Source organism: Castor canadensis, chromosome 7 (genome assembly GCF_047511655.1).
Source record: "Castor canadensis chromosome 7, mCasCan1.hap1v2, whole genome shotgun sequence".
NCBI classification, from domain to species: Eukaryota; Metazoa; Chordata; class Mammalia; order Rodentia; family Castoridae; genus Castor; species Castor canadensis.
The window spans coordinates 10,143,824-10,169,087 of record NC_133392.1 but is presented as its reverse complement, the minus strand read 5'-3'; the positions used below and the strand labels follow the sequence as shown (position 1 = coordinate 10,169,087).

General features: G+C 37.8%; 1 protein-coding gene across 17 annotated transcripts in view; it reads right to left on the bottom strand.

Annotated features, from left to right (window-relative positions):
• Nucleotides 1-25,264, bottom strand: part of Ate1 (arginyltransferase 1) — a 142,943-nt gene that overhangs the window by 69,540 nt on the left and 48,139 nt on the right. For 15 of the 17 annotated variants that reach the window (XM_074078171.1, XM_074078169.1, XM_020171759.2 and 12 more), the window contains 2 exons: nt 15,976-16,157; nt 14,050-14,149 (listed from right to left, as the gene is read on the bottom strand). In XM_074078171.1, the coding sequence (XP_073934272.1) occupies nt 14,050-14,149; nt 15,976-16,157 (282 nt within the window). Of the gene's footprint in view, nt 1-8,578; nt 8,701-10,860; nt 13,801-14,049; nt 14,150-15,975; nt 16,158-25,264 lie in introns of those variants that run through there. The other 2 variants (XR_012449602.1, XM_074078176.1) reach the window with 2 other exon arrangements.

Below are 25,264 nucleotides of genomic sequence, written 5' to 3'. Positions count from 1 at the left end.
CATTTAAAAACAAATGTGAGGAAAACAGCTTAAGGAAATACAACAAAACAACTGTGATCAGCCTGTGTAAGAGCACTCCAGGCAATTTTTATTCTCAGCACTCCCTTTATTTACTTCCTTCCTCAAAAAAAAAAGAATTATTCTTAAATTTTAAAATGGGATAGATTACAAAAGGATAAATAGAGGAAAGGGAATAATTATCTTAAGGAAGGTAATGCTGCACTTGTTCAAGTTATTCCACTTGATCAACATCAATAATTCTCACAACCTCAGGAATGATACAACCTCAAACAGTAAAAGAAGTTTAGATACAGTTTCAGAACTTTTATGCATTTTATTTGTGAAAATGTAGAATGACTGTCTTCAAGCAGGTATACAACATTAAGTAAAATGTAATACCCTCTCCCTCTATCCCTTGGAGCTAGTAATACAGAATAAGGAAACAAATTAAAAATGGACAAAAAGATCTGAATCACCAAAAATACACAGATGGCCAAAAAAAAAAAGGATGTGAAAAGATGCTGAACATCAAGTGTCAATTAGGAAATACAAATTAAAAACACAATGACATACTATTACATACTTATTAGGATGGCTAAAATTCAAAACACTGGAATAACAAATGCCAGCAAAATGTAAAACAATAGGAACTCTCCCTCATTGCTGATAGGAATGGAAAATGGTTCGACAGTTTTTGATAAAGTTAAATGCAGACTTCATACAAGCCAGTAATTGTACTTCTAGGTATTCACTGAAGTGATATGAAAACTTTATGCCTGTATAGGAACGCTTATAGCAGCTATATTCATAATCACCCAAAACTGAAAGCAGTCAAGATGTCTTTCAACAGGAGAATGGATAAGGAGACCACGGCCCATTCATTCTATGGGACACTGCTAGGTAAGAGGGCACAAGGTGTTGATTCACACAACATGAATGTATTAGAAGTGAATTTCATCAGTGAAAGAACCCAATCCCCAAAGGCTACAAATTACATGATTCCACTCATAGAACATTCAGCAGAAGGCAAAGCATAGGGACTGAAGTCACATCCATGGTTGCTGGCGAGGCAGGCTAGGTTAGGGAGAGTCGGGACAGCTCCCCCTCTTGACTTCCCTACCCCACAGGCGAGAGGAGCCAGGTGATAATGCATTCGCTCCCCACCTCCAAGTGGGGAGCGACGACCTATCAAAAGACCCTGGCCTCCTTTTTCTTCTCTTCCCTCACCTGGCAGAACCGTGACTCCCCTTCCCTTAATAAAGCTTTTCTACCTCACCCCAACCACGTGCTCTGCTTGGACTCTTCCACCCAGAACGCAAAGACCGAGATCTTCTGGAAACACTGTTTGCTGATAACATTGGGATTGGAGAAAGGGGACATTTTTTTCACCACAAAGCAGAAGCACAGGGGAACTTTAGTGTGAAGAACAATTCTGTTCAGTACCTATACTATTAGATAGAAAAGCCACAGACTTGAACATCATCAAAAGGGAAATTCATTGTGTGAAAACCTATTAAAAATTACCCTGAAAAAGGACCATTGACCATGACGTTGGAGGATCGTAGGATAAAATGCTGATTTTAACAACTGAATTCAACTGCATAACAGATATATGATATAACTGCACTGAAGGGAAGTGGGAAATAATGGAGCTTATGTAAGGAACACAGGAAAAATCATGTTTTCACATGAAACTGCAAGAGTACAGCTTAAAGGACCTGTATGTGAATACGGTACTCCTAGTTGAGAGATTTGTTTTTCATTGGGATACAGGTTAACCATTCTGAAAATGCTCTGCATGTACGCTAAGGATGGTAGAGCCAGGTTTCTCCCTTGTTGGTGAAGGAAGTTACAGCAAAGCGAAAAAGAAGGGTTAGAATAAATTCTCTAACAGTGAGTTGGAGTTGAAGACATCAGTATGGGTTCATATTTAGCATAATATATAAAGAGATAAGATACAGATCAGTTATTGACATGCATATTTATAGGGATTAGTATGTATACACGTCATCTAGTTATGCCCCACAAACAGGGCCTAGAACTATAACATGGTAGTAACAGTGAATGTGCCCAGCATCCAGATCTTGGTTTTTAAATACCACTCTCCAAGAAAAGGAGAAGGGAAGCAGAAGAGGTGGAGGAAAAGCAAAGGCCCTTAGGACTTCCTCTAGCTATTTACCATTCTTGGCATATCAAGGTGGCCACGCAGCAATTAAACTCTCCTCTCCTCAAAATTTAGAGATGAATAGAGGTATAAACTAGACTTGTTGTACACAATCTGGTCTCAGTTTTCAAAGATTTAGGGCAACAGACCTGAGATGGCCTCTGCTCTAAGGTCTGAAGGTCATAGACCACGTGTAAAAAGCAACATTCTGTTTGCTGTTGGTTTTGTTTTTCAGAATTCTCAGGGAAGAAAACCCTCAAATTCAGTACTGTTTCCGTATTCTAAATTTCTTATAATATTCTCTACCATCTGCTCACATCAATTAAAGTCGATGTTTTTATGTGGCATTATCTCACTAAACACTAAATCCAGCCCAGATACAAACAAGGTCCGTCGAACACTCTTCTAAATTTTCTATCAGAAATCTTACTGTCTGGGAAGGGATCTTATACTTTCTTGTTTCTGGAGAATATCTCACGAGTTTTTCTTTCTCATCCTTCATCTCAACCTTGGGCAGGTAAGTGGTACTGGCCACAAAACTGGGCACTCAGGAAAGGGAAACAAGGTGCTAATGGCCTAGTCACTAACCTCTTCAATTCATTCGTACTACTGGTAATGAGGTTGTTTTAATGGCTTTTTGAGTTAAAGACGCAAAGAAATTCTCTCAGGTGATCCCATATAATGCCTAACATTACAGGCAGGCCCATAAGGAGGTGAGGGCAAAGATATTAGCCATGTAAAGTCTGACCTCAAGAGAGGTCTGCTTAGAAAGCACTAGGCTCTAAGTTCAAACCCAACCAAAAAAAAAAAAAAAAAAAAAAGAAAGAGATGGTAGGGTCACATGGTACTAAGTATGATAACCTAAAATCAAAGGCAGCATATATATATATATATACACATCTGTTTTGTCAGCAGGTCATGGGGGTAGCAATTTCTCTCAGAAAAGGTTTACGGGTCCAGCAGACATCTGAGTCAAAGGCATTTCACGAATAGAAAAAAAAATTAAAGGACTGACTACACCTCAAGTGGTGACTGTCTACCTCGCAAGAACAAGGCCTTGAATTTAAACCTCAGTACCACACACACGAAAAAAAAGGAAACTTATTTCAGATCAGCACATGTCACACTGAATAAACACTCACATACATGGCTAAACAATGGCTATGGGAAAGTCAAAACGAGGACAATAAAAGTGAAATAGGACAGAATATTAGTGCCTGAAATTTCATTTTAAAAGAGAGAAGAAAAATGAACTAGTGGGAAGAATGGGAGGAAGCACACCTCATGTGCAATGGTGTATCTTAAAGCAAAGACAAGTATCAGGAAGAGAAGAGAACCCTCAAGGATCAAGCAGAGGGATCTGGATTTAAGAGAACTTTGTGAGACTCCCCAGATTTTCTAGCAAAATGATTCTCATACTCAATGTAAATCATCCTTTTTTTTTAATTCATTCATTCAAATGTGCATACAATGTTTGGGCCATTTCTGCCCCCTGTCCCCCACCCCCATTCTCTCCTGCACTCCCATCTTCTCCCCAACCACCATCACTTCCAGGTAGAACCTGCTCTGCCCTTTTCTCCAATTTTGTTGAAGAGAAGACATAAGCAATAATAAGAAAGACATAGCATTTTTGCTAGTTGAGATAAGGATAGCTATACAGAGAGATGCCTAGCATTGCTTCCATGCACAAGTGTATTACAACCCAAATTGATTCATCTCTACCTTACCTCTTCACTACTTCCCAGTCACCTTCCCAAATTGGCCTCTGTCATTTTAAGGTTACTGTATTAGCTCCTCTGCAATGGGGATATCAAACACTTTTAAGTTTTGGGTTTCCTACCTATCCCCATTCCTCCTGTATGTGCTCTCCCCTTAGCGTGTGACCCAAGTCCAACAACAATGCTGTATTTGCACTAGATCTAAAGTCTGCATATGAGGGAGAACATACGATTTTTGGTCTTCTGAGCCTGGCTAACCTCACTCAGAATGATGTTCTCCAGTTTCATCCATTTACCTGCAAATGATAAGATTTCATTCTTCTTCATGGCTGCATAAAATTCCATTGTGTATAGATACCACATTTTCTTAATCCATTCGTCAGTAGTGGGGTATCTTGGCTGTTTCCATAACTTGGCTATTGTGAATAGTGCTGCAATAAACATGGGTGTGCAGGTGCCTCTGGAGTAACCTGAGTCACATTCTTTTGGGTATATCCCCAAGAATGGTATTGCTGGATCATATGGTAGATCAATGTTCGGATTTTTAAGAAGCCTCCAAATTTTTTTCCAGAGTGGTTGTACTAGTTTACATTCCCACTAACAGTGTAAGAGGGTTCCTTTTTCCCCGCATCCTCGCCAACACCTTTTGTTGGTGGTGTTGCTAATGATGGCTATTCTAACAGGGGTGATGTGGAATCTTAGTATGGTTTTAATTTGCATTTCCTTTATTGCTAGGGATGGTGAGCATTTTTTCATGTGCTTTTTTTTCCCTTGGTTTATTTTTGTTTTGTGGCTGTATTGGGTTTTTAGCTTAAATGTGTGTGTACTATTTCTGTCCCTGGTCTGGGTGTAATTTAGTATTAACTAATTCACAATAGTAAAACTAACAAAACAAAAGAAAATTAAAAAAAAAAACAAAGAAATCAATAGGGAGAGATGAACAAACAAACACAAACAAACAAACATACAAAAAAAACCCTCCAGGTTCAGGAACAATAGAATTTCAGTCTTAGCTTAAGTTCTAGTGTTACTCCTCCAGCATCCAGTCCTGGTGTTGGTATTTAAGCAGAAGCTCTGTGGTAGTCTCAATAGGTGGTTAGGTAGTTTTTTTTTTTTCTTCTTCTTCTTTCAGCAGTAGCTGCTTAATCAGGTTCTCCCTCAGTGAGGTGTGGCAGTTTTAAGTTTTGTATGTTGTCCTCAGGTTCCAGAGATCAGCTCTGTAGCTCACCAGCTGTTCTGCTTTGGAGTTGGGTTTTTGCTGTGCTGGTTTACTGGGGGCTTGTTTCTTTGACTCACCCCCTTTCTCTGGGCCAAGGTCAGTGATCCATCAGCCAGCCCCCTGCTGTCAGCATGTTGTGACGGTTTGCTGATTGTTTTTCAATTTTACAGTGTTGTTTTGACTTTGGATGTTGCTCACTGTCTGGAGACAAGCTTTCTGGACCAATTCCTGCCCTATTTCAGGAAGCAGCTTATCACCGGTCTGCTGTCAGCCCTTCTGCTTTTCCAGCCTTTGTTTATTGAAAGTTCCAGTGGAGATCAGCTCCTTGCCCCTCCCCACTTCTCTGGTGTGCTTTCGGTGTCCCACCCCCGCTGCTGTGTGCTAGTTTTCAGGTTGTTGTTTATTCATTTTTTTTGTGGGGTTGGGGGTGGGAGGGGGTGTCAGTCTGCCCAGGGGCTATGCTGGTTTATCCCAGGGGAATACTGCCATGATTCCTGGGGCTCACTTGTTGGTCTACCGAATGTCTCCCAAGCAGGTTTGGAGCCAGCATCTGGTGGTGGCGGGAACCCTCTTGTTTTCTCAGTGTAATGTGGCTGGAGAAGCTTTCTACAAGCTAGGGGTTCAGGTGCCGAAGTTTTGATTCTCCTTGGTGTTTTATTTCCACTAAGTGTGGTTCAGTGTCTCAGCAAGATTTTTGATTCACAGAGCTCACACTGTCTGCTTCTGTGCCTTAGTCACCATCTTGGATCTTCCTTTCAGCGTTTTCAAGTTGGAGAAACATTTTCTTTAGTGGAACTAGGCCCATACTGCTGGATTGAAGAGACACATGTATCTGCTATGTAAATCATCCTTTTCTTGGCTGAGGCCAGACAAAGGACGGCAGGAATGAAGAGAACCGCAACAGTCATGACAAAGTTCACTGTGACTTTCTAGTATTGTCATTTCCAACTTTTTGTTCCACTCCAAGATAATCATGCTACTCAGTCACTTCTCAACAGCTACTTCCATAAACTTAAAGCATTTGGAATGAGGCATTTGAAAGTATCAAGTATGAAAAAACCTCACACTCACAGGCATCTTATTCTTATGGAAGGAAGATGAAGATGTAAGACATTATGTATGTATGTATGTATGTATGTATGTATCTATCTATCTATCATCTCTGTATCTCTAAGCTGTGACAGAGCCAGGGAGGAGAAAGAAAAACTGGCTTTCATCCTAACATCAACAGCAAAGTAGAGTGCTATACAGCAATCCCCCCTTATCCATGGTTTTGTTTTTTGCAACTTCAGTTATCCATAGTCAACCAAAGTCCAAAAAATATTAAATGGGAAATACCAGAAATAGTTCATAAATTTCAAATTGAGTGGCATGAGGAAACTTGTGCCACCTCACTCTACTCTAATCAGGCCATGAATCATCTTGCGTGGCATAAACATACTTCTGCCCATTAGTCACAGGTAACAGTCTGTCATCAGACTGATTGTCCCAATAGCACAGTGCTTACCTTCAAGTTACCCTGATTTTACAAAAAAAGGCCCTAACCCATAGGAGTAGTGATGCTGGCAATTCAAATCTGCAAAAGAAAAATGCATAAAGTGCTTCTTGTAATTAGAAAAAAATGAAAGTACAGTAAGATATTTTTAAACAGAGGACACATTTACATCCTTTTTATAGTATATTGTTATAATCATTCTACTTTATTATTACTTAAATTGTTCTTCATCTCTTTCTGTGCCTAATTTATAATTATAAAGTTTGGCATAGGTATATAAGCTTAGGAAAAAATATTATATAGGGTTTGGGACTATGCAGTTTCAGACATTCACTGAGTTTGGGAACGTATGCCCCATGGATAAGGGAGGACTACTACAAGTTAAAATAGTTAAACGCATATATACACCCGTACTTCACAAAATCAGCTAAGTTTTAACCATGGTAGACTTAAGCTCTTGACTTTAAGATGTGCCAACATCTCTGCCTCAAGAAAGCTGAAGATGAGTATAACACACTACACTATGTATAGGCCAATACGATGCTCTTTGTACTAAAAAAGGACTGGATTTAACTGCTTGGATCAAAGCAATCCAACTCACTTCCTTATGATGATGCTGTCAAATTTCTTTTTACTTCTATAATGACAAGGACTCATATGCTAAGACCAGAACCTACCATGCACATCAAAACTGGAAAATGAAAACATCACATTTTGGGAATTTGGTATTTCTTGTTGCTACTGCTGCTTTTAAAAGACCTCAAGACTTGCTACCCAGAATTCATTGCAAAGAGACATCAATTAACTTTAAGTAGAAGTAAAGGTCATACATAAATCGCCCCTCCCAAAGAAAACTGAAGGTAGTCCTAGGGTAATCAATGAGTTTATAGCTGCACAGAGTCATGAATTAAGACAAAGGAAACTTCTTTCAGTTTGTCATATAGGACAATTTATTTCCAGTTGTTATGGTGAACTCAAAATTCATCTTTCTGTTAAGTTCCTTTTTTGACAGGAAGAGTTAAATTACCTACAGTAACTCCACAACTAGAAAGCTCTGCAGACTGCAATGACAAGTCAGTAATCCTTTAAACAAGATATCTCAATGCTGGCACTACTGACATTTTGTGCCAGATAATCCCTTGCTGCTGGTGTACTGTGTACTGTAGAATGTTTAGCAGCTCCTCTGGCCTCTACTCACTAAATGTCAGTAGCACATACCCATCACCAACAGTCCCAGCTGTGGCAGGCTGCGGACACTGGGGGAGGTAAGGTGCTCCCAATAGAATAATCACTATTTGAGGGCAAGAAGAGACTCAGAGACTCACTTCATTGCCCTTCTACAGCTATGTTAGAACATGAAACAAGTTAATGTTATTTTGTTAAAATGGTACTCAGATTGCAGATTTATTTTACACAATTACATAAAACTATTGTCATAGTCCCAAAGAAATATTTTATACTGTATCCCAGTAATTATTTCAAAGGTTTTACTTGTAATGAATCTTATTTAGATACTGCCAGAGTTTGAATGTGTCCTGCTCCAAAATTCCTGTTAAAACTTAATCCCCACTGTGGTATATGAAGAGGTAGGCCTTTTGAGAAGTGATTAAGTCATGAGGGCTCCACTTTCATGAATGCATTTAAAGGGTCTAAAGAAGCCAGATGTGGATGCACACACCTGTAATTCCAGCAGTTGGGAGGCTGAGGCAAGAGGATAATGAGTTTGAGACAACCTGGGTTCATAGCCAGATCAAGGACAGCCTGGGCTACATATGAGACCTTGTCTCAAAACAAATAAAAAAGGGAGGGAGTGTTGAAGGAAACTAGCTTGGGGTCCCTTTTGCTCTTTAATCATGTGATACAGAGTCAGTCCCCTTTCGTCCTTCTCTTTCTTCTGCCATGTAAGTACATAAGTATTCTAAGTGCCTGCCATCTTGAAAGCAGAGCAAATAGTCCTCACCAGACAAAGAAACTGCCAGTACCTTGATCTTGAACTTCCCAGCCTCCAGAAATGTGAGAAATAAGTGTTGTCTTCAAATTGCCCAGTCTCAAGTGTTTCTTATAATAGTAGTACAAATGGACTAAGAAATACTTCTAAATTAACCTATTTGAAAATAAACATTTAATTTAAATTACATCACATATGTTATGCAGGACTACTGTTTCAGAATTACAAATGTTCTAAATTAATTATTTGCAATGTCTAAGAAGAATGTAAAGAAAAATGCAAAGGCAAGGCTATCTCCACTGTTCATTTATCTGACAACTCAAACACCACAGCCTTTTCATTACTTTAAAAAGAAACACCTTTATAGTAAACTTATCTTTGATTAATATTGAAAATTATAAAAAGTTATACTGTAGAAATATGCTAAATAAAGCAACTTTATTTGACACAGACATGCATTTTCCACCTGACCAGTGGCCAAATGACTCATTTATCCTCTTATCTACGTTCACCCATCCAAAGATTTACTGAACAGTTACTATAAAACAGGGGTTGCTGCCAAAGAAAATAATAAGCTCCAATTCCACCTTCCCAGATACTTGCAGGGTAATGAGACAGACACATGGGAGAACAAGGACTCATGCTGATAACAGCACGGAAGCCGCACTGAGAACAACACACTATGTCAAGGAGCTGAGTGAGAGCTCTCAGCGGAAGAAACCTGAGACACATCTTGGAAGGTGAATAGAAGTAAAAGGAGGATAAGGAGAACCAAGCTATGAGCAGAGGGGTAAGCACAAGAGGAGAGGTCGCAGCAAAAGTCCAAAAGTAGATTCTTCTAACAGTACCAAGGATGGATCTAACCACAAGGCCCTAAAACAAAGTAAAGAAGGAATTTAAAATGTCTCACATGAATCCCTAGATGTTTAAAATCTACAACTAAAATTTTAATTTCCCCTTTGAAAACTAATTTAATTCTTGGGAAGAATGAAACATTAAGTTAACTGTTAAATGTCAGTACTGAGGTACTGGCTATTCAGTTATCATATACTAACACTGAGAGTAACAAGCAAGGTTCTGGCAAAACACATTTCAGTAATTTCAGTATTTTTAACAGTAAATTTTAAAATACTCCCCTCAAAATCAATTTAGACCAACAAGTCCCCTGGCAGAGGCAGATACTCAAACAAGCAAAATTGTGCCATCTGAATTTTACCATCTTCAGAGCAAGTCAATGAATATTTGTGAACAACAAAAAAATTGTATCCTTTATTTTTAAATGAATACATAGATTTCACCTAAAGGTTTACCTTTGTTCAAAACACAGCTCACTTTATTATCGTGGGAAGAAGATACCAATAGTAAATGTGAGACAAAGGGCCTTAAGATACACATAACTCAAGGAGTTGACTTAGAACTTCTTTAATAGGAAGACTCATGGATATCTAAGAGTCTAATTGATTTTCTTCACTTAAGTCACATCACATATAATATACATACATGACACATAGATATAACCACAAAACTTGTTTTAAATCACAAAAGTTAAAAAATGACTTACAATGATGGGTAGAATCTAGGTAAGGCGGGTAAGTAGAATTGCTCTTTGAAGTGATAGTGACATATTAAAAAGACTGAACTTGAATTGGTAATCACACAGCACTAACACAATAATATTATGCCAACTCTAATTAGCATGAAGCTATAGTTCCTATGACAGGCTAACCTTCAATTTCCAGTCTAAATATGGTGTGATTGTTTTGATAAAGGGAATAATTCAATACTACATTATCAATTCATTTTTCACTAATCTGAAAATGATATTGCTTAAAAGGTGAATAAAGTATTTAAGTGGAAGGAGGTGGTGATAAATTGGGAACACCATACTCAACAATGACAATAACCCCCAATGCTACATACAACACATGGACAAATCTCACAAGTACACTGTTGAATGAACAAGCCAGTCAAAGTATTAAGCATTTCCCTTTTTGTAAAGTATAAAAACAGCAGAACTGGTCTAGTGTTAGAACACTGATCATCTTTAGTGTTGGAACAGTAATCAAGGAGAGTCTGAGAGGCTTATGGGGGTGGTGCTGCTCATGCTGTTTCTGGTTCTGGTGCTGGTTACACAGGTGCACTCACTTTGTGAAAATTTATCAAGTTGTAAACTCAAGATTGATGAGCTTTTATCCATCCATATATATATATATATATATACACACACACACATACATATATATATATATATACACATGCATACATACATATATACACATGCATACATATATATATATACATATGCATACATATATACATTCATGCAAATAACAAGTTGACTGTTTTAAAAAAAGTAGATAAGAAAGAAAAGAGTTCACAGAAAACATAAACTATACAGCGGACTAAATTTTTACCAAATCCGAAGTTTAATTACAACCTCCCTGTGTGTGTGCAGTACTTACTACTACTTTCCTTCACTCCCCTGTTATGCCCATGCAAACAGATTCCAACTTTCATATGCAATGAATGCCAAAAAAACCTACTGAGCACATTCTACTTGCTAAATTAATGTGCTGGACTCTGGGGACAGTGACAGACAAAACATGGTTTGCTCAAAGACAGGCAAGCAGGGAACATGTCTGACCATCTTCCTTTTGCCTTGGCATCAAGCATGGTTTTTTGCACAGAGCAAGCCCTCCATAAACACGGACTAGTCAGGTACATTTTGGGCTAGAGCCCAAAGGGAGCTCCGGATTAGTCAGGTACATTTTGGGCTAGAGCCCAAAGGGAGCTCCGGATAAAACAGTTAAAAAATGAGAAGAAATCTCAACAGCAGATAGACTACCACCAGCTTCAGTATGCAGGAAGTAGTTGCTGAAGATGAAGCGGGAGACAGAAAGAGAGTGAGAGAGAGAGAGAGAGAGTGCGATGACTTTCCAGAACAAATGGTGCATGAGCTTGGTCTGGAGAGCAAGTTCTGAGCTGTGCATGCAGAGACAGTGACAGACTTTCAGATTCAACGGGCAGTGCGGATGTCGAGGAAGGAAGTTCACAGGAACATGAAGCAGTGGCTAGTTGCCAGAGAATGAACCATGTAAGAGAGGAAAGCAAACTTTTCTCTCAGGAGGTCAGGGTAGAGCTCAGGAATTAGTATTTTTCAACAGTTCCACAGATGATTGCTATTTTTCAAAGATTAAAAATCATGTACTATCCCAAGGTGTCTGTTTCACTGTGGAGAGATAAGGAAAGGATGGGAAAAATATGGCACGTGATTAAATGTACTTTTACCTTTTACCAGTTAACATTAATTAATAAGCCAAGCACTTAAGGATTCTCCAAGATTGAAAGTTATATATACTTTATTCTAAATCTGATAAGCAATACTAGTCATGCGAATTCCAATTCTTAAGTTCAAATTCTCCTAAAGGTTGCTAAAATTAAAATGTGAGTCAATGCAAAATCATCTTGAGTTTCAATTTCTTCATCTGTAATGGGAAGCTCAGAACAGATGACCCCTAAAGAAATGATTCTGACTCTGATGTGGCACATGTCTTCACGTGTGACACTTTTAGAAATAAATTTGTGATGAATACCAGAATTCTTTTACCTCCCACTGCCTCTAGGAGGCATCAAAAACCTCTTAGTAAAAATATTCTGTGGTATTTTTTTTTTACTATGTCTAATTCATTGGACATGTGGCATAAACAAAAAAGAAAACTCCAAATGCTGAATCAAAAGAATCCAATATTTCGCTCCATGCTGTGGGTAAGTGATGAGATCATCTGTGTTCCTTTCAGGCCAGCAGTAGCAAAGTTGGTGCCTCCTGTCCCCATGTGCATCACCCTGGGCTGCTGGACTAAAGGAATGTAGCTTGTCTGGTCAGGAGAATTTGAGAAGCTCAGAAGCTTGAGGATTTCAGTAGCACATGATTTTGCAGAAGCTATTCTGCCAACTGCAGCTGAATTTTTTTGTTTTTTTTGTTTGTTTGTTTGCTTTTACTAGGAAAAGGAGCTAAAGGAACACACTAGTAAAAGCAGTACCAAGTAAATGTTTGACCATAAAGAGAAATACATTCATGCTTTCCTTCTGTACACACCATATGGTTAGGCCCATCAAATAAATGAATAATTCAGGAATAAAGATAATTTTATGACAATCATATTCAGAAGTCAATTATCTACAATGTATGCTTAAATATGAACTCAAAAGAGAGCCTCCAGATGCCCACAAGACACTTTGATCAGACTACCTGGAATTGTCCACATAAAACCAGTCAGGTATAGCATTACATTTTGACACTTCTCTCACTCAGTCCTACCTTTAGAATCCATAATTTCTGAAAATAGACACATCAGCCACTCAGTATTCAGACTTAAAGCTTTGAAACCAGGATCATTCACACAATTAGTTAATTACTAAGTCCTGTGGATTATTCCTTTCTAGGACAGCAAAAAGAGGGAAGTGAAATATAGAGACTGAAGAGGCATATCAATCAAATACAATGCATAGCCTTGACTGGATCCTAAGACAAACAAATTATGAAAAAGATTATGAAACAGAGAACTGTGGACTAGGTATCAGATGATATTTGGAAATGCTGTTAATACCTTTAAGGTGTGATGATGAGATTACAGTAAGGTTTTCAAAAATCTTTCAGAAATATACACTAAAACATTTACAAATGAAAGGATACCCTGGATTTACTCCAAAATAATTCCAAAGGGGATGGAGGTGATATGGGGTAAAGGAATAGATGAAATAAAGGTTCACGTATACTTGTTTCTTTGTTTTGGCATGTTTTAAAGACTCTCTCATTATTTATAAAATCACATGTATACACTGGAAAAGATTTATATTTTCTAAAACCCAACAATGACTTCCAACTACCTGAGTCCCTGAGACCAGCTTTCAAGGTTCTTCTGCTCTCCTGTGAAGACATTGCAGGTACTATCACCTCAAAATGAGCTTCCTGTCACACCTACTCTTCTCTTGGACCTTCTCCTTCCTTCCTTTTCCATACTTTGTGGAGGAAAACCCCAAATTCTCCCAGGCCACTTACCAACCACTGCATGACCTGATTTTATGTAAAATGCCCAGCTTTGCTTGGGAACAAATTTTAAATGGAAAGTTGGTGCCTGCACCTCTGTGCATCTTCAGAGATCAGAGTGCGTTGGCCAGTGAAGCAGAGGTGCTCGTGGTAGTCTCCACTAGTATTTAGAAAGCATCAAAGGGTTTCACCAAAGAGAGTCATAAAACCTGTTTTACAAAGGGAAATCCTGAAATATACTTAAATCTCACAACAACATGACAGATCACAAAGCTAGAGCAGCTGAGGCTATGGTTCTTATTACAGAAAGCCCACTTTCTGAGACACGCAAGAGATTTCTTTTTAACCTACTCACCCCCCACCCCCAAAAACTCAAATCCTCTGCCATGAGATGCATACTTTATTAAAGATTCCTCTTCTATAATGAAAATGGACACATGTATGAAAATCGACTTTACCTTATATTTCATCTTGGGACAGGAATGAATGTAGAAACCCATGTAATAATAGCTGAGCTGAGATGTTTTCTCATGAAGCTGCCTAGTAAAAGCAATTTCTCTGCCAAAGGAAGAAGAAGGGACAATTAATTCTGGTTCCAATTTTCAAACACTATGTAATTGCATAACAAATAAAATCTGATGTTATGTATCAAAAACCCAGTTCCTTTTTTATATATATCGTGCGTTAATCAAATTAACCCTGCTATTACTTGCTCATTTTCTATCACCATGATCCCATAATAGTCAACAACATATTACAGTACAGTAAATTATGTTACATTCATATTCTTGAGAGAAAAATAACTTTCAAAACACTAAGGTGCTTTTTACTAAAAAGACATCTAAAACCTCCCTCACTTATTTTAAGCAAGGGCCTCTACGGTTCATATTTTATGCTTTATTAGACAAAGTAGCTGGCCTAAAATTCATTCTGTCCCAGAATTCTCAAAGAATCTTGGCTGTTAATGGGCTGAAAACAGTACATTAAATTTTAGAAAACAATAGCAGAAAAACTTTAGGGAGAACATCTATTACTATGACAATTTCTATTTTTGACACATAACTTGTCCCTGTAGCTTAATATATATTTTCCCTAAATGAAAGAGGGGGGGAAAAAAAAAGCACACCTGTTATCTCACCAGGTTTTCTTTATTTGTTGGCAGAGGCCAGCATTGCTTGAGCAAAGAAACTATTAGTACTTTCGCTGCAATGGTTATACATGACGTGGTTGTCATTTATATTCAGGTAAATGGTTTTTTTTTTTTCTGTGATATTAGGGTTTGAACTCAGAGCCTCATGCTTGCTAACCACTTGAACCACACCTCCAGCCCTATCCAGATAAATCATAACACAATGTATCAGCCTGACATGGTGACACACAGCTATAATACCATCTACTTGGGGGACAGAGATTAGAGGTTTGAGGCCAGCCAGGGCAAAAAACTAGCAAGATCGTATCTCAGTCAATAAGCTGGGTAAAGTAGCTCACACTTGTAATCACAGCTACTCAGAATGTGGAGATTCGAAGGATCACATCCAAGGCCAGTCCAAGGTGGCTTCAAGCAACAGCACTAACAACTAAAGCAAAAAAAGCCTAGAGGTATGGTTCAGATGGAAGAGCACCTGACCAGGAAGCACAAAGCTCTGAGTTCAAACCCCATACCAACAAAAAATAATTTTAAAAAATCAATTTTTCTACTTTCATAATTCAGAAAAAAGCACAAACACAAACAATAACCTGCAGTATATTTCTCACAATGTGAAAACATGACCATCAGACATATTTAGACAGTCCCAGGCCCCATAATGATGCTTGCAGGAATGGGCTGCATGTTGAACAGTGTCCTCCAAAAATTGACTGCTTAGAGATGCAGTAGCCATCTCAGTATGTGTAAGTGTGCTCTACAATGGCCATCCAACCACAATTACCCAGGGACACACTTCTCAAAATGGGTCTTTTTCCTTAAGCAACGCAGAACTACAAAACTGGGTTATTTCCAGGAGACTCATACTGCTTCAATTAATTTACACCACATTAATTTAAGTTTTAATGAACAGTGAAAGAATATATATGATGGTGATGACAAGAATATAAGTAAACTAACATTTAAGGAACACATTGGTTCTGATGGAGATGTTTAAATAAATGTATGAACTAACCAACAAACAACATCTCCAAAAACAATAGTTTTTATACACTAGAATGAGTGGAACGTAAGTTAACAGTTACTACCCAACAATGGCATGAGTTCTAGATAGCAACATACAACTAGGCTACGACTACAGCAACAAATTATGATAATCTTCAGCAACATAATGGAGTACAACAACTGAGCAACTGTTTAAAGTTCTACATAACCATTACCAGTGCAGAAAGCAACTTACCGTAATGCAGAGTAGATGCCCAAAGACAGAAATGAATAGTCAGGATCATAGTACAAATACACAGAAGAAACACAGGAGGGAAGAATGTCGATCACCCCCACGGCGACGATCTTCCCATCAAGCCAGTACTGCTGATGAAAGGAGCCAAACCCACACTCTGGTCCATTAGGGGGATTCTCTGCCTATGAAACAGCAGGCACAAAAACATGAACACTTTGCTGTTCTGCAAACAGAATTTTTATATTAAAAAATCATAATCTATATACTTCTATTTTACTCAAGATAGTAAGTCCTAAAATTTCCTTTGTTGCCAATCACTGTTGCTAGTCACATCCAATGCTAACTTGTAAAACTTTTTACTTGACCAAACACAAGAAAAGGGGAAATGAGATGAGGGAGGGGTAGGGAGGAGGGTAACAGGTAGAGGGCTGCAGATGGACTTGTAAAATTCTATACACAACAGGATAATTACATTTGACAGCAATTAACTGAATATTTCAAAATAGCTACAACAGAGGATTTTGAGTGATCCCACCACAAAGAAAGGTAAAGTCTAAGGTGACAGATATGCCAGTTATTCTGATCTGACCATTATATGTTGTATACATGTTTTGAAATGTTACAATGTATCCCATAAATATATATAATTACTGTCTATTAAAATAACATATTTAAAAAAGAAAATGAGAAATTTATACTTTCTTCAACTTACTTGTTTTAGTATTTGACAATAAGAAACATAACATTTTAATCACTATGTTCTTCTGTTCACACAAAGATTGAAAAGAAATAATAAGTTAGAGAAAGACAGAGAACATAAAAGGAGGAGGTTGAGTGAAAAAAAAAGTGTCCCCTCCTGCCAGCCAGGCCCCATTTTATGACTACACCACCACTGATGGAATGCACGATCCCATTATTTTTTCCAGGTAAATTTCTGTGTAAGTCTGAGGGTTTGGTACCAGTGTGAGGAAGGTGTAAGAGGGTGAATGAGGTAGAAATATTATGTACTCATGTGTGTAAGTGGAAAAATGAGACCTGCTGAAACTATTTCAGGAATGGGGGAGGAGGGATAAAGGAGAATGATGGAGGGGGTGAATTCAACTATGACATAATATAAGAACTTTTGTGTGGGGAGGGGTTGTTTGGCTGGTTTTTTGTTTTCTGTTTACTTATTTTTTGGTATTGGGGTTTGAACTCAGAGCCTCACACCTGCTAGGCAGGTCTTTGCTACTTGAGTCACTCCCCCAGGCTGGAGCCTCTGTAAATGTTACAATGTGCCACCACAATATAACTTAAAAATAATTCACAAAATAAAATTCACACCTAGTACAAAGGGCTACGACACTTCTTATTAGCTAGTGGAAAATAAAGTTTCCTCATTATCCTCATAACACAACTATAATTCCAGAAGAGAAATCTAGAGATTTTAGCATATAATGGTAATTTTACAAATTCAGCTAAAGGACATTTTTCATTTTAAAATTCAACATGACTTTAAGTATAAGTACTCACCATATATGATAGTGATGACTTCAGAATATAAATAACATTTAAGGAACATAAATGAATATCATATAATAAAATTTATAAAGCAGAACAAAAAATGTACAGCTAGAGACTGAATGGATGTTGGAAATTAACAATATTAACGAACAAATACAACCTGTACATGATTTTCACACAGCTAAAAATGACAGAAAATGTATATGGACAAAAGCTGGAAAACAGGGTTGGGTTGTTGCCTGCCTTGCAAACTCAAGGCCTTGACTTCAAATCCCAGTGCCACCAAAAAGCAAAACATGGGCTGGAGGCATGGCTCAAGCAGCAGAGCACCAGAGTACTATCCTAGCAAGTGCAAGGCCCTGCGTTCATCTCCAGCACAAAAAAATAAATAAACAAATAAATAAAGCTGGGGAAGAGTGGAGAAAAATTAAAAGAGCAGATCTGCTAATATCAAAATCAGAAGAAAAGAACCCTGTAAGAAGATCTACAGCACAGTATCTCTCAGGGATTTATATGCAGAAATCCTCAACAAAGTATTAGTAAATCAAAATGACAATGTATAAATAGGATTATATACTATGACCAAGAGAGATTTATTTTGGGTATTCAAGACTGGTTTAGTATGAGAAAAGCAAGAAAGGAAGGGAAGGACATAGGAAGAGGGAGGGAGGAAAGGAGGAAGGAGGGAAAGAAGGCAGGCAACTAATATAATCCACCACATCCGTAAGGCCATAAAAAGAAAAATCATGTAATTCTATCAACTGATGCAAGAAATGTATGACAAAATCCAACAGCCATTCATAACTAAAAACTTAACAAATTAGGTATGAGGGAAACTTTCAACTTGATAAAAAGTATATACAAATACCTTACAGCTAATATCACAATTAACAGTAAGAAACTAGATGCTTCCCCTACCCCCTTAAGATCATGAACAAGGCAAGATATCCTATTCTCATAGTTCCTATTTAACATCAGACTTAAATCCTAGGTAGCATAAGACAAGCAAAGGAAATAAAGGGGGTTAGGAGATGTAGCTCATTGGTAGGGCGCTCGCCTACCATGTACAAGGCCGGGTTAGACCTGCAGCACTGCCCCTCCCCCCAACAACAAAAAGAAGATAAAGGCATTCTGAGTGAGCAGAGGAAAAAGAACTGTCTTTGTGGATGACTTGTCTATACAGAAAGTACCACAGGACCAACAGGAAAACTGGAATTAATAAGCAGTTACAGCAAGTTTTCAGAATACAAGGCTAATGTACAAAAGTCAACAGTTTTCCTATATATCAGCAATTACTAGAATGGGAGATGAAAAACGCAAGCCATTACTATGATAAATATCTAGATTTAAATGTAACAAAACTTTTCCAGAATCTATATGCAGTAAAGTATAAAACTTCTATGAAGGGAATTAACGAAGACCTAAATAAATGACAAATATGTGTTCATGGATCAGAAAATCCACTATTGTTAAGATGTCAATTCTTGCTCAAGACTGGTGGAGTGGCTCAACTGGTAGAGTGCTTGCCTTGCAAGCATCAAGCCCTGAGTTCAAACCCCAGTACTGCCAAAAGAAATGTTAATTCTTTATCTACAGTTTATCTATAGACAATGCAATCCTCATCAAAATCAAGCAAACTGGGTCAGGCAGAGTGGCTTGCATCTGTAATCCCACCTACACAAGAATTAAGAGATTGGGAGATTGGGGTTTGAGGCTAGTTCAGGCAAAAACCTAGGGAGAACACCATCTCAACAAACAATCCAGGCGTGGTGTTACATATCTGTAATCTCTGCTATAAGGGAGGTGTAGGTAGGAGGATTGTAATCCAAGGCCAGTCAGGGCAAAAGGCACAAGACCATCTATAAAAAATAACTAAAGCAATCAAACTCTAGTACTGCCCCAAAACAAACACAGCAAGCTGTTTAGTGAATATTAACAAAAGATCCAGACTAGTCAATTCAAAACTAAAGAACAAAGTGGTACGCATTAGGACAGTGCGGTAGGACTGACAAAAGAGTAGGTAAACAGGTCAACAGAATAGAGTAAATCCACACAAGTACAGTGAAGTGATCCCTGACAGAGAGGTGAAGGACATTCAAAAGGGAAAGGACAGTCTACAACAAATGGCACTATAAAACCCACATGCACAAAAATCAACTCAGCATGGATCACAGACCTAAATGTAAACTTCAAAGCTATAGAACTTCTACATAATAGATAATATCTAGAAGAGAAAATCTAAGTGAACTTAGCTTTGGTGATGAGTTTTTAGATACAATACCAAAAGCATAATCCATGAAAGAAAAGTTTCTAATTTGCACTTTTTTTTAATTAAAAACTTCTCTCTGAAAAACACTGTTAAAAGAATAAAAAGTAAAGCCACAAACTAGAAACAAATATTGCAAAAGATTTATGTGGTAAAGGACCAGTATGCAAAATATATAAAAACTTTTAAAATTCAACTATGATAACAACAACTCAATTAAAATATGGGAAAATGATCTAAACAGACACTTTAACAAAACAGATGCATGGATTTCAAATAAGCACATAAAATGATGCTCACTACCACTTTTCATCAGGAAATTGCAAACTGAAACAACAATGAGGTAGAGTTACACAACTATTAGAATAACTGAAATCCCAAAGCTGAATATCAAATGCTGGTAAGATGTAGGGCAACAGGGACTCTCATTCATTGATGGCAGGAATGTAAAATGATATAGACACTTCTGGAGCTTCTTACAAAACCCAACACACTCTTACCATACAAAAACAGCAAGACCTTCCTAGTTATTTACCTAGTTGATCTGAAAATTTATGACACACAAACCCTCAAAACCTCACAAGTGAATGTTTATAACTTTTTTTTTTCTTAACTGGAAGCAACCAAGATATCCTTCGATAGGTGAATAAACCGTAGTCCATCCATACAATGGAGCACTACTCAGCAACAAAAAGCAACTGTGAATACACACACACACACACACATACACACACACACACGAGAAACCTTAAATGCATATTGTTAAGTGAAAGATGCCAGTCTGAAAGGCATCCTGTACAAACCCAATCACTTTCCGTAAAAGGTCAAAGTATAGAGACAAGGAAAAGATCAGTGTCAGCAAGAGTTCTGGGAACTCAAAGAAGGGATGAATAGATGAAACACAGGGTCTCAGGTAATAAAGCTTCTCTGTATGATTCCATAGCAGTACATATATATTACACATTCATCAAAACTCACAGAATTTTATAACATAAGGAACAAATTATAGAAAATTGTAAAAAAGTCATTTGGGACATTGTATGATCCCAAGGAGGCACACAGTCTGTGACAAGAGAGCCTAACTGTATTACACATGAATGAAAGAATCTTACAGAAAAAGTTGGGGCAAGGGAAAGGTGACAAGCTAAGCAACTTTGGAAATGAACTTTGGAATAGGTCTGTAAGAACGAGAGCATGCAGCACTGTACTGCATTTGATAAAGCTGCTTCCCATGGGGTGCAGGTTAACAGTTATGACACCGCTACATGTAAACCCTAGAACTGAAAAATTAAATAAATGGGTAGCAGATTCTAAGAGCCAGGTTTCTCACAGTTACAGATAAGTAAGGGAAGAAGGCTAGAATGATCAAGTAATAACAGATCAGAATTAAAGATGTACCAACTCATGCTTAGCTTACTAGATGGTTCCACATGGAAGTATGCCTATTAAAAATATGGGCATCCTCATGAGTTAGTATTGATACATATTTCTTCTTCTATCAGCTAAGGGAGCCTAAAAGAAACAGTACCACAGCAGTAATGAGCACACCTAGTGCCCAGATCCTGGTGCGTAATACCGTTCTGCGATAAAAGGACCAGGGTTAGCACAGAAATGGCTGATTCTAGGACAGGGCAGAAATCATAAAATTACAATATGGGTTTGGTCTATGTTGAGATATCAGAAAAGTAGTACTCAAAAAACAAAGTATGTCAAAGGGACACAGGGGTCAACTGAAAGAGCTCCCAACATCTAAAGTTGGAACAATTTGAGCAGCAAAAAAAAAAAAAAAAAAAAAAAAAAAACTATTGATTTCCAACTCCAGTATAAAATAAATGCCTATGAGTTCTTACTATTATAAATCATTAAAAGATAATAAAAGGAGAAGAAGGAAACCTTCCATGCAGAAGCATCATTTATACAGATGCTCTGCCCTGAGGGTAGGAGAGCATAACTCCTCAGAACTTCAGTGTGGGCTGCACACAGCTCCCTTCCAAAGAGTACAGTACAGAGGAGGAAAGTGTACAGATAATCAAGGTCCACAACAAGTAGGAGAAATTTACTGAGGTGTAAGCAATAGCTGTGATCTCTAAAATTTCCATGGCTACCATTAAAATTTTGCTTGAGCAATAACTTTTAAGAGTTTCCACCAACTACAATAATAAATTGTGCCAAAACCTGGTTTTAGTATGCATGGTCACATACAGATTACTCTTCAAAAAGTTATTACTATTTCCTTAGATAGGTACAGTTTGAAGGATATAGCAGGTGAATAATCAGAAGTACCAACAGGAAATAGGAAAGGATACCACCTTTGTTGTAACTACAACATCTCAAGTGACATCAGTGCTTGAAAGAGTTAATGGACTTGAAGCCTGTCTCAGCAATTAGAATGCTTCAACTACGTGACAAAAAAAAAAGCAAGTTCATATACATCACCCAATTTTCTAAAAACCATCTTTTAAATGTAAGTCCCGAGGCTTATGCAGCTCCATCTTTAAAAATACACATGAAGGAAGGAAGCCACTGCACTGACATGCAGACAGAGAAAAGCTGTCAGTTTGTGATATGGAAGGCAGGGTGCCTGTCACATGTCAAAAGCTAATTAGAAGACTTTGAAATGAATCTAAATTCTACCATGATTCCAGTTTAGTGTCACATTCTTGGACTCATTAAACCTAACCTGTGTGTTCATTAATCCATCTGTTCATTCAAAACCTGCATTTATCAAAAGCATAAGCCAATGAGCATATTCTGAATAAATGAGTGATGCATTCTAGTAACCCTAAATAAAAATGAATTGTACTTGTACCAGCTTGAAATACTTTTTCCAAGTGCAAATACCTGCCCGGTTTCTGATCTTCATTGTGTTTCTCATTCCTGGACCTCTCAGTTGATAACCTGGTTCACTTACTTCACAGGTTTGTTCTTCAGTGAGTCCAGTCACATTCAGCTTGTCCTACCCCAAGCCCTAGTACTATCTCTCTGTTCAGGTGAAACTGGGGGTTTTCCCCATCTGCAAAGTACTTTATATAGATGTGGGCTGCCTCACAATCATGATTACTTAGCAAAGAACAAACCATATTCCTGAGATTTTAAAATACACATATCTATTAATTCACTTCAAAATAATAATAAACCCAATGTAATTAATACATTTTATAAGGGGAAAAAACCTATTTTCCAAAATAAAAAACAATTCAGTGAGAACATTAAGCATTGTTTTACATTTTTGCAAATGCTGTTAATGCCTAGATTAAGAGAGGATGGTCCATTTCTCCTGTCTGCCTCTGCCTTTATTTGCTGCCATTCACGGAACCTCTAGAAAACGAGCCTGCACACTTGTGAGAGCCAGAGTCCACAAGGCTGACAGTGTCATGACATTAGGAACATAATGCTGATCCCAAGGACCCTCTCAAAAGGCCCCAGAGACCCTCAGGGATGGCTGGAGTATACTTCTGAGGACCACTAATAAACGTGTATTTTAAAATACAAGTACAAGAGGCTTTTAACTATAACCTTATAGTCAAAAGATTTGGACCTGAGCTGTAACTCTACTGTATGCTTTCAGTACATTTCTATATTTTTAGAAGAGGACTCATACTACTCCTCACCCTCAATGGTGGTTGTGAGAAACAAATGACAATGTACAAATAAGGCAGACCATGAGCAAATTTAGGTGATTTTGCTTTGGATTTTCAGGGGTCTGAATAGCACATTCAAAAAGACTGTGTTTATAAAATTACATTGGCTGCCCATTCAAAAGCAAAGTTATTAAGCTACTAGCAGCTATCTTTAATTTTCCCATCAATAAGTCAGTGATGAGATAAGCAATATTTAATAGTTTTCCTTTTCAAGTCTGCAGTTTGCACAGTTTCTGGATATGTGAAAGAATTAAACAACAAAGTAATTTTTTGGAAATCCTCAATTCAAGGATTTATCTGATAATGGGAAAACATAGTAAAGCTCATGTCTAGCTACAGAAAAGAAAAACCCCTGTAAATGTTGGGGGAGGATGGCACGCCTCTGGTGATTAATGAGCTATGCAGCGCAATTCCCAAGGCACTGTGGAGAGACAACATCAACATTAACAGGCCAACTCTCACTTCCAGCCAACTGCTCCCCAAGAGGTGCACATTTACTCAGACAAAACACACCTGTCTCCTCACTTACCTGTCTCCAGGTACCTCTGTAATGCCCAAAATACACACTGTTAAGACTCAGAAGAACAAGCAAAAAGAAATCATTTGAGGGCATATCAAAGAGGGTTAAGGACAGAGAGAGTGAAAGACTCCTGGGATGATAAGAGAACAGAACCTGAGTTGTCCTCCCTTGCAGTGCAGCCAAAAATACCTTTCCCAAACGGTACCTGTACAACACAACAATAATTAGTGTTCTCAATTTTTTAGTAAATACCAGTTTATTGGAGCCTGAAAAGTAATAATTTTAGGCACCTGATTTGAAAGCACCGTATTATTTTAAAATATTATTCCTGCTATTGTTTTGCCTTTTAACAGTGTCATGAAATACTGTACCAAAGTCTATATTCAGTTTAAAAACAAAAACGTAGGCTGGGCATGGCTGGGTGACATTTGTAATCGCAGCTAATGAGAAGACAGAAATGGAGAAGATCTTGATTCGAGGCCAGCCCAGGCAGAAAGTTCAAGAGATCCCATCTCAGCCAACAGCTCATGCAGTGGCATGCACCTGTCACTCCAGCTACACGGAAGGTCAAGATCAGGAGCATCTTAGCCAGCCTGGGCAATAAAAAGTTTTTGAGATCTCATCTTAAGGCAAAAAAAGCTGGGTGTGGTGGCACACACTTACCATCCCTGCTATGGTGGGAAGCATAAAACAGGAGTATTGACATCTAAGCTGGCCTGGGCAAAAAGGGAGACCAAAATAACCAGAGCAACAAGGGCTGGACGTGAAGCTCAAATGGTACAGTGCCTGCAATGATGAAGCCCTGAGTTCAAACTCCAGTACCAATTACAAATAAAGATGTGCTAAGCCACTGTGATATTCTTAAAAATGTCAGAAACTAACTTTGAAAATTAGAAATCATACTCTAAGAAATAGTTTGGAAAATGCAAAAAGTATTTATTGTTGATATATCACATAATTTTACCTAAGTAATTTAAAAAGAAAATGTGACTGATTCCTAAGTTTCTAACAGACAATCAGTACACTAAGGGCAGGGGAAAATACATATCACATTATTATAAGGAGATTGAGTGACATTTTTTCTTATTCTTTATTGTCAACATTTTTAGTGACGTGTTAGTGTTATCAAAATGGGTTTTTTTAAAAGCTGAAGAATTATTAATAACTATCAAATAGAATATTTCTCCAAATTTATAGAAAATAAATTCTTCACACAAACTGCTAGCTCAGAAACATTTTCAGAATCCAAGTATATATAACTAAGGTAAATCTTTGGATAAACCCAATGGATCTAAAATTTTTGGTCTAAGTAAGAAAAGGTTGTATCTCTTACCAGGTTTATTAGTAATAAGTGTAATA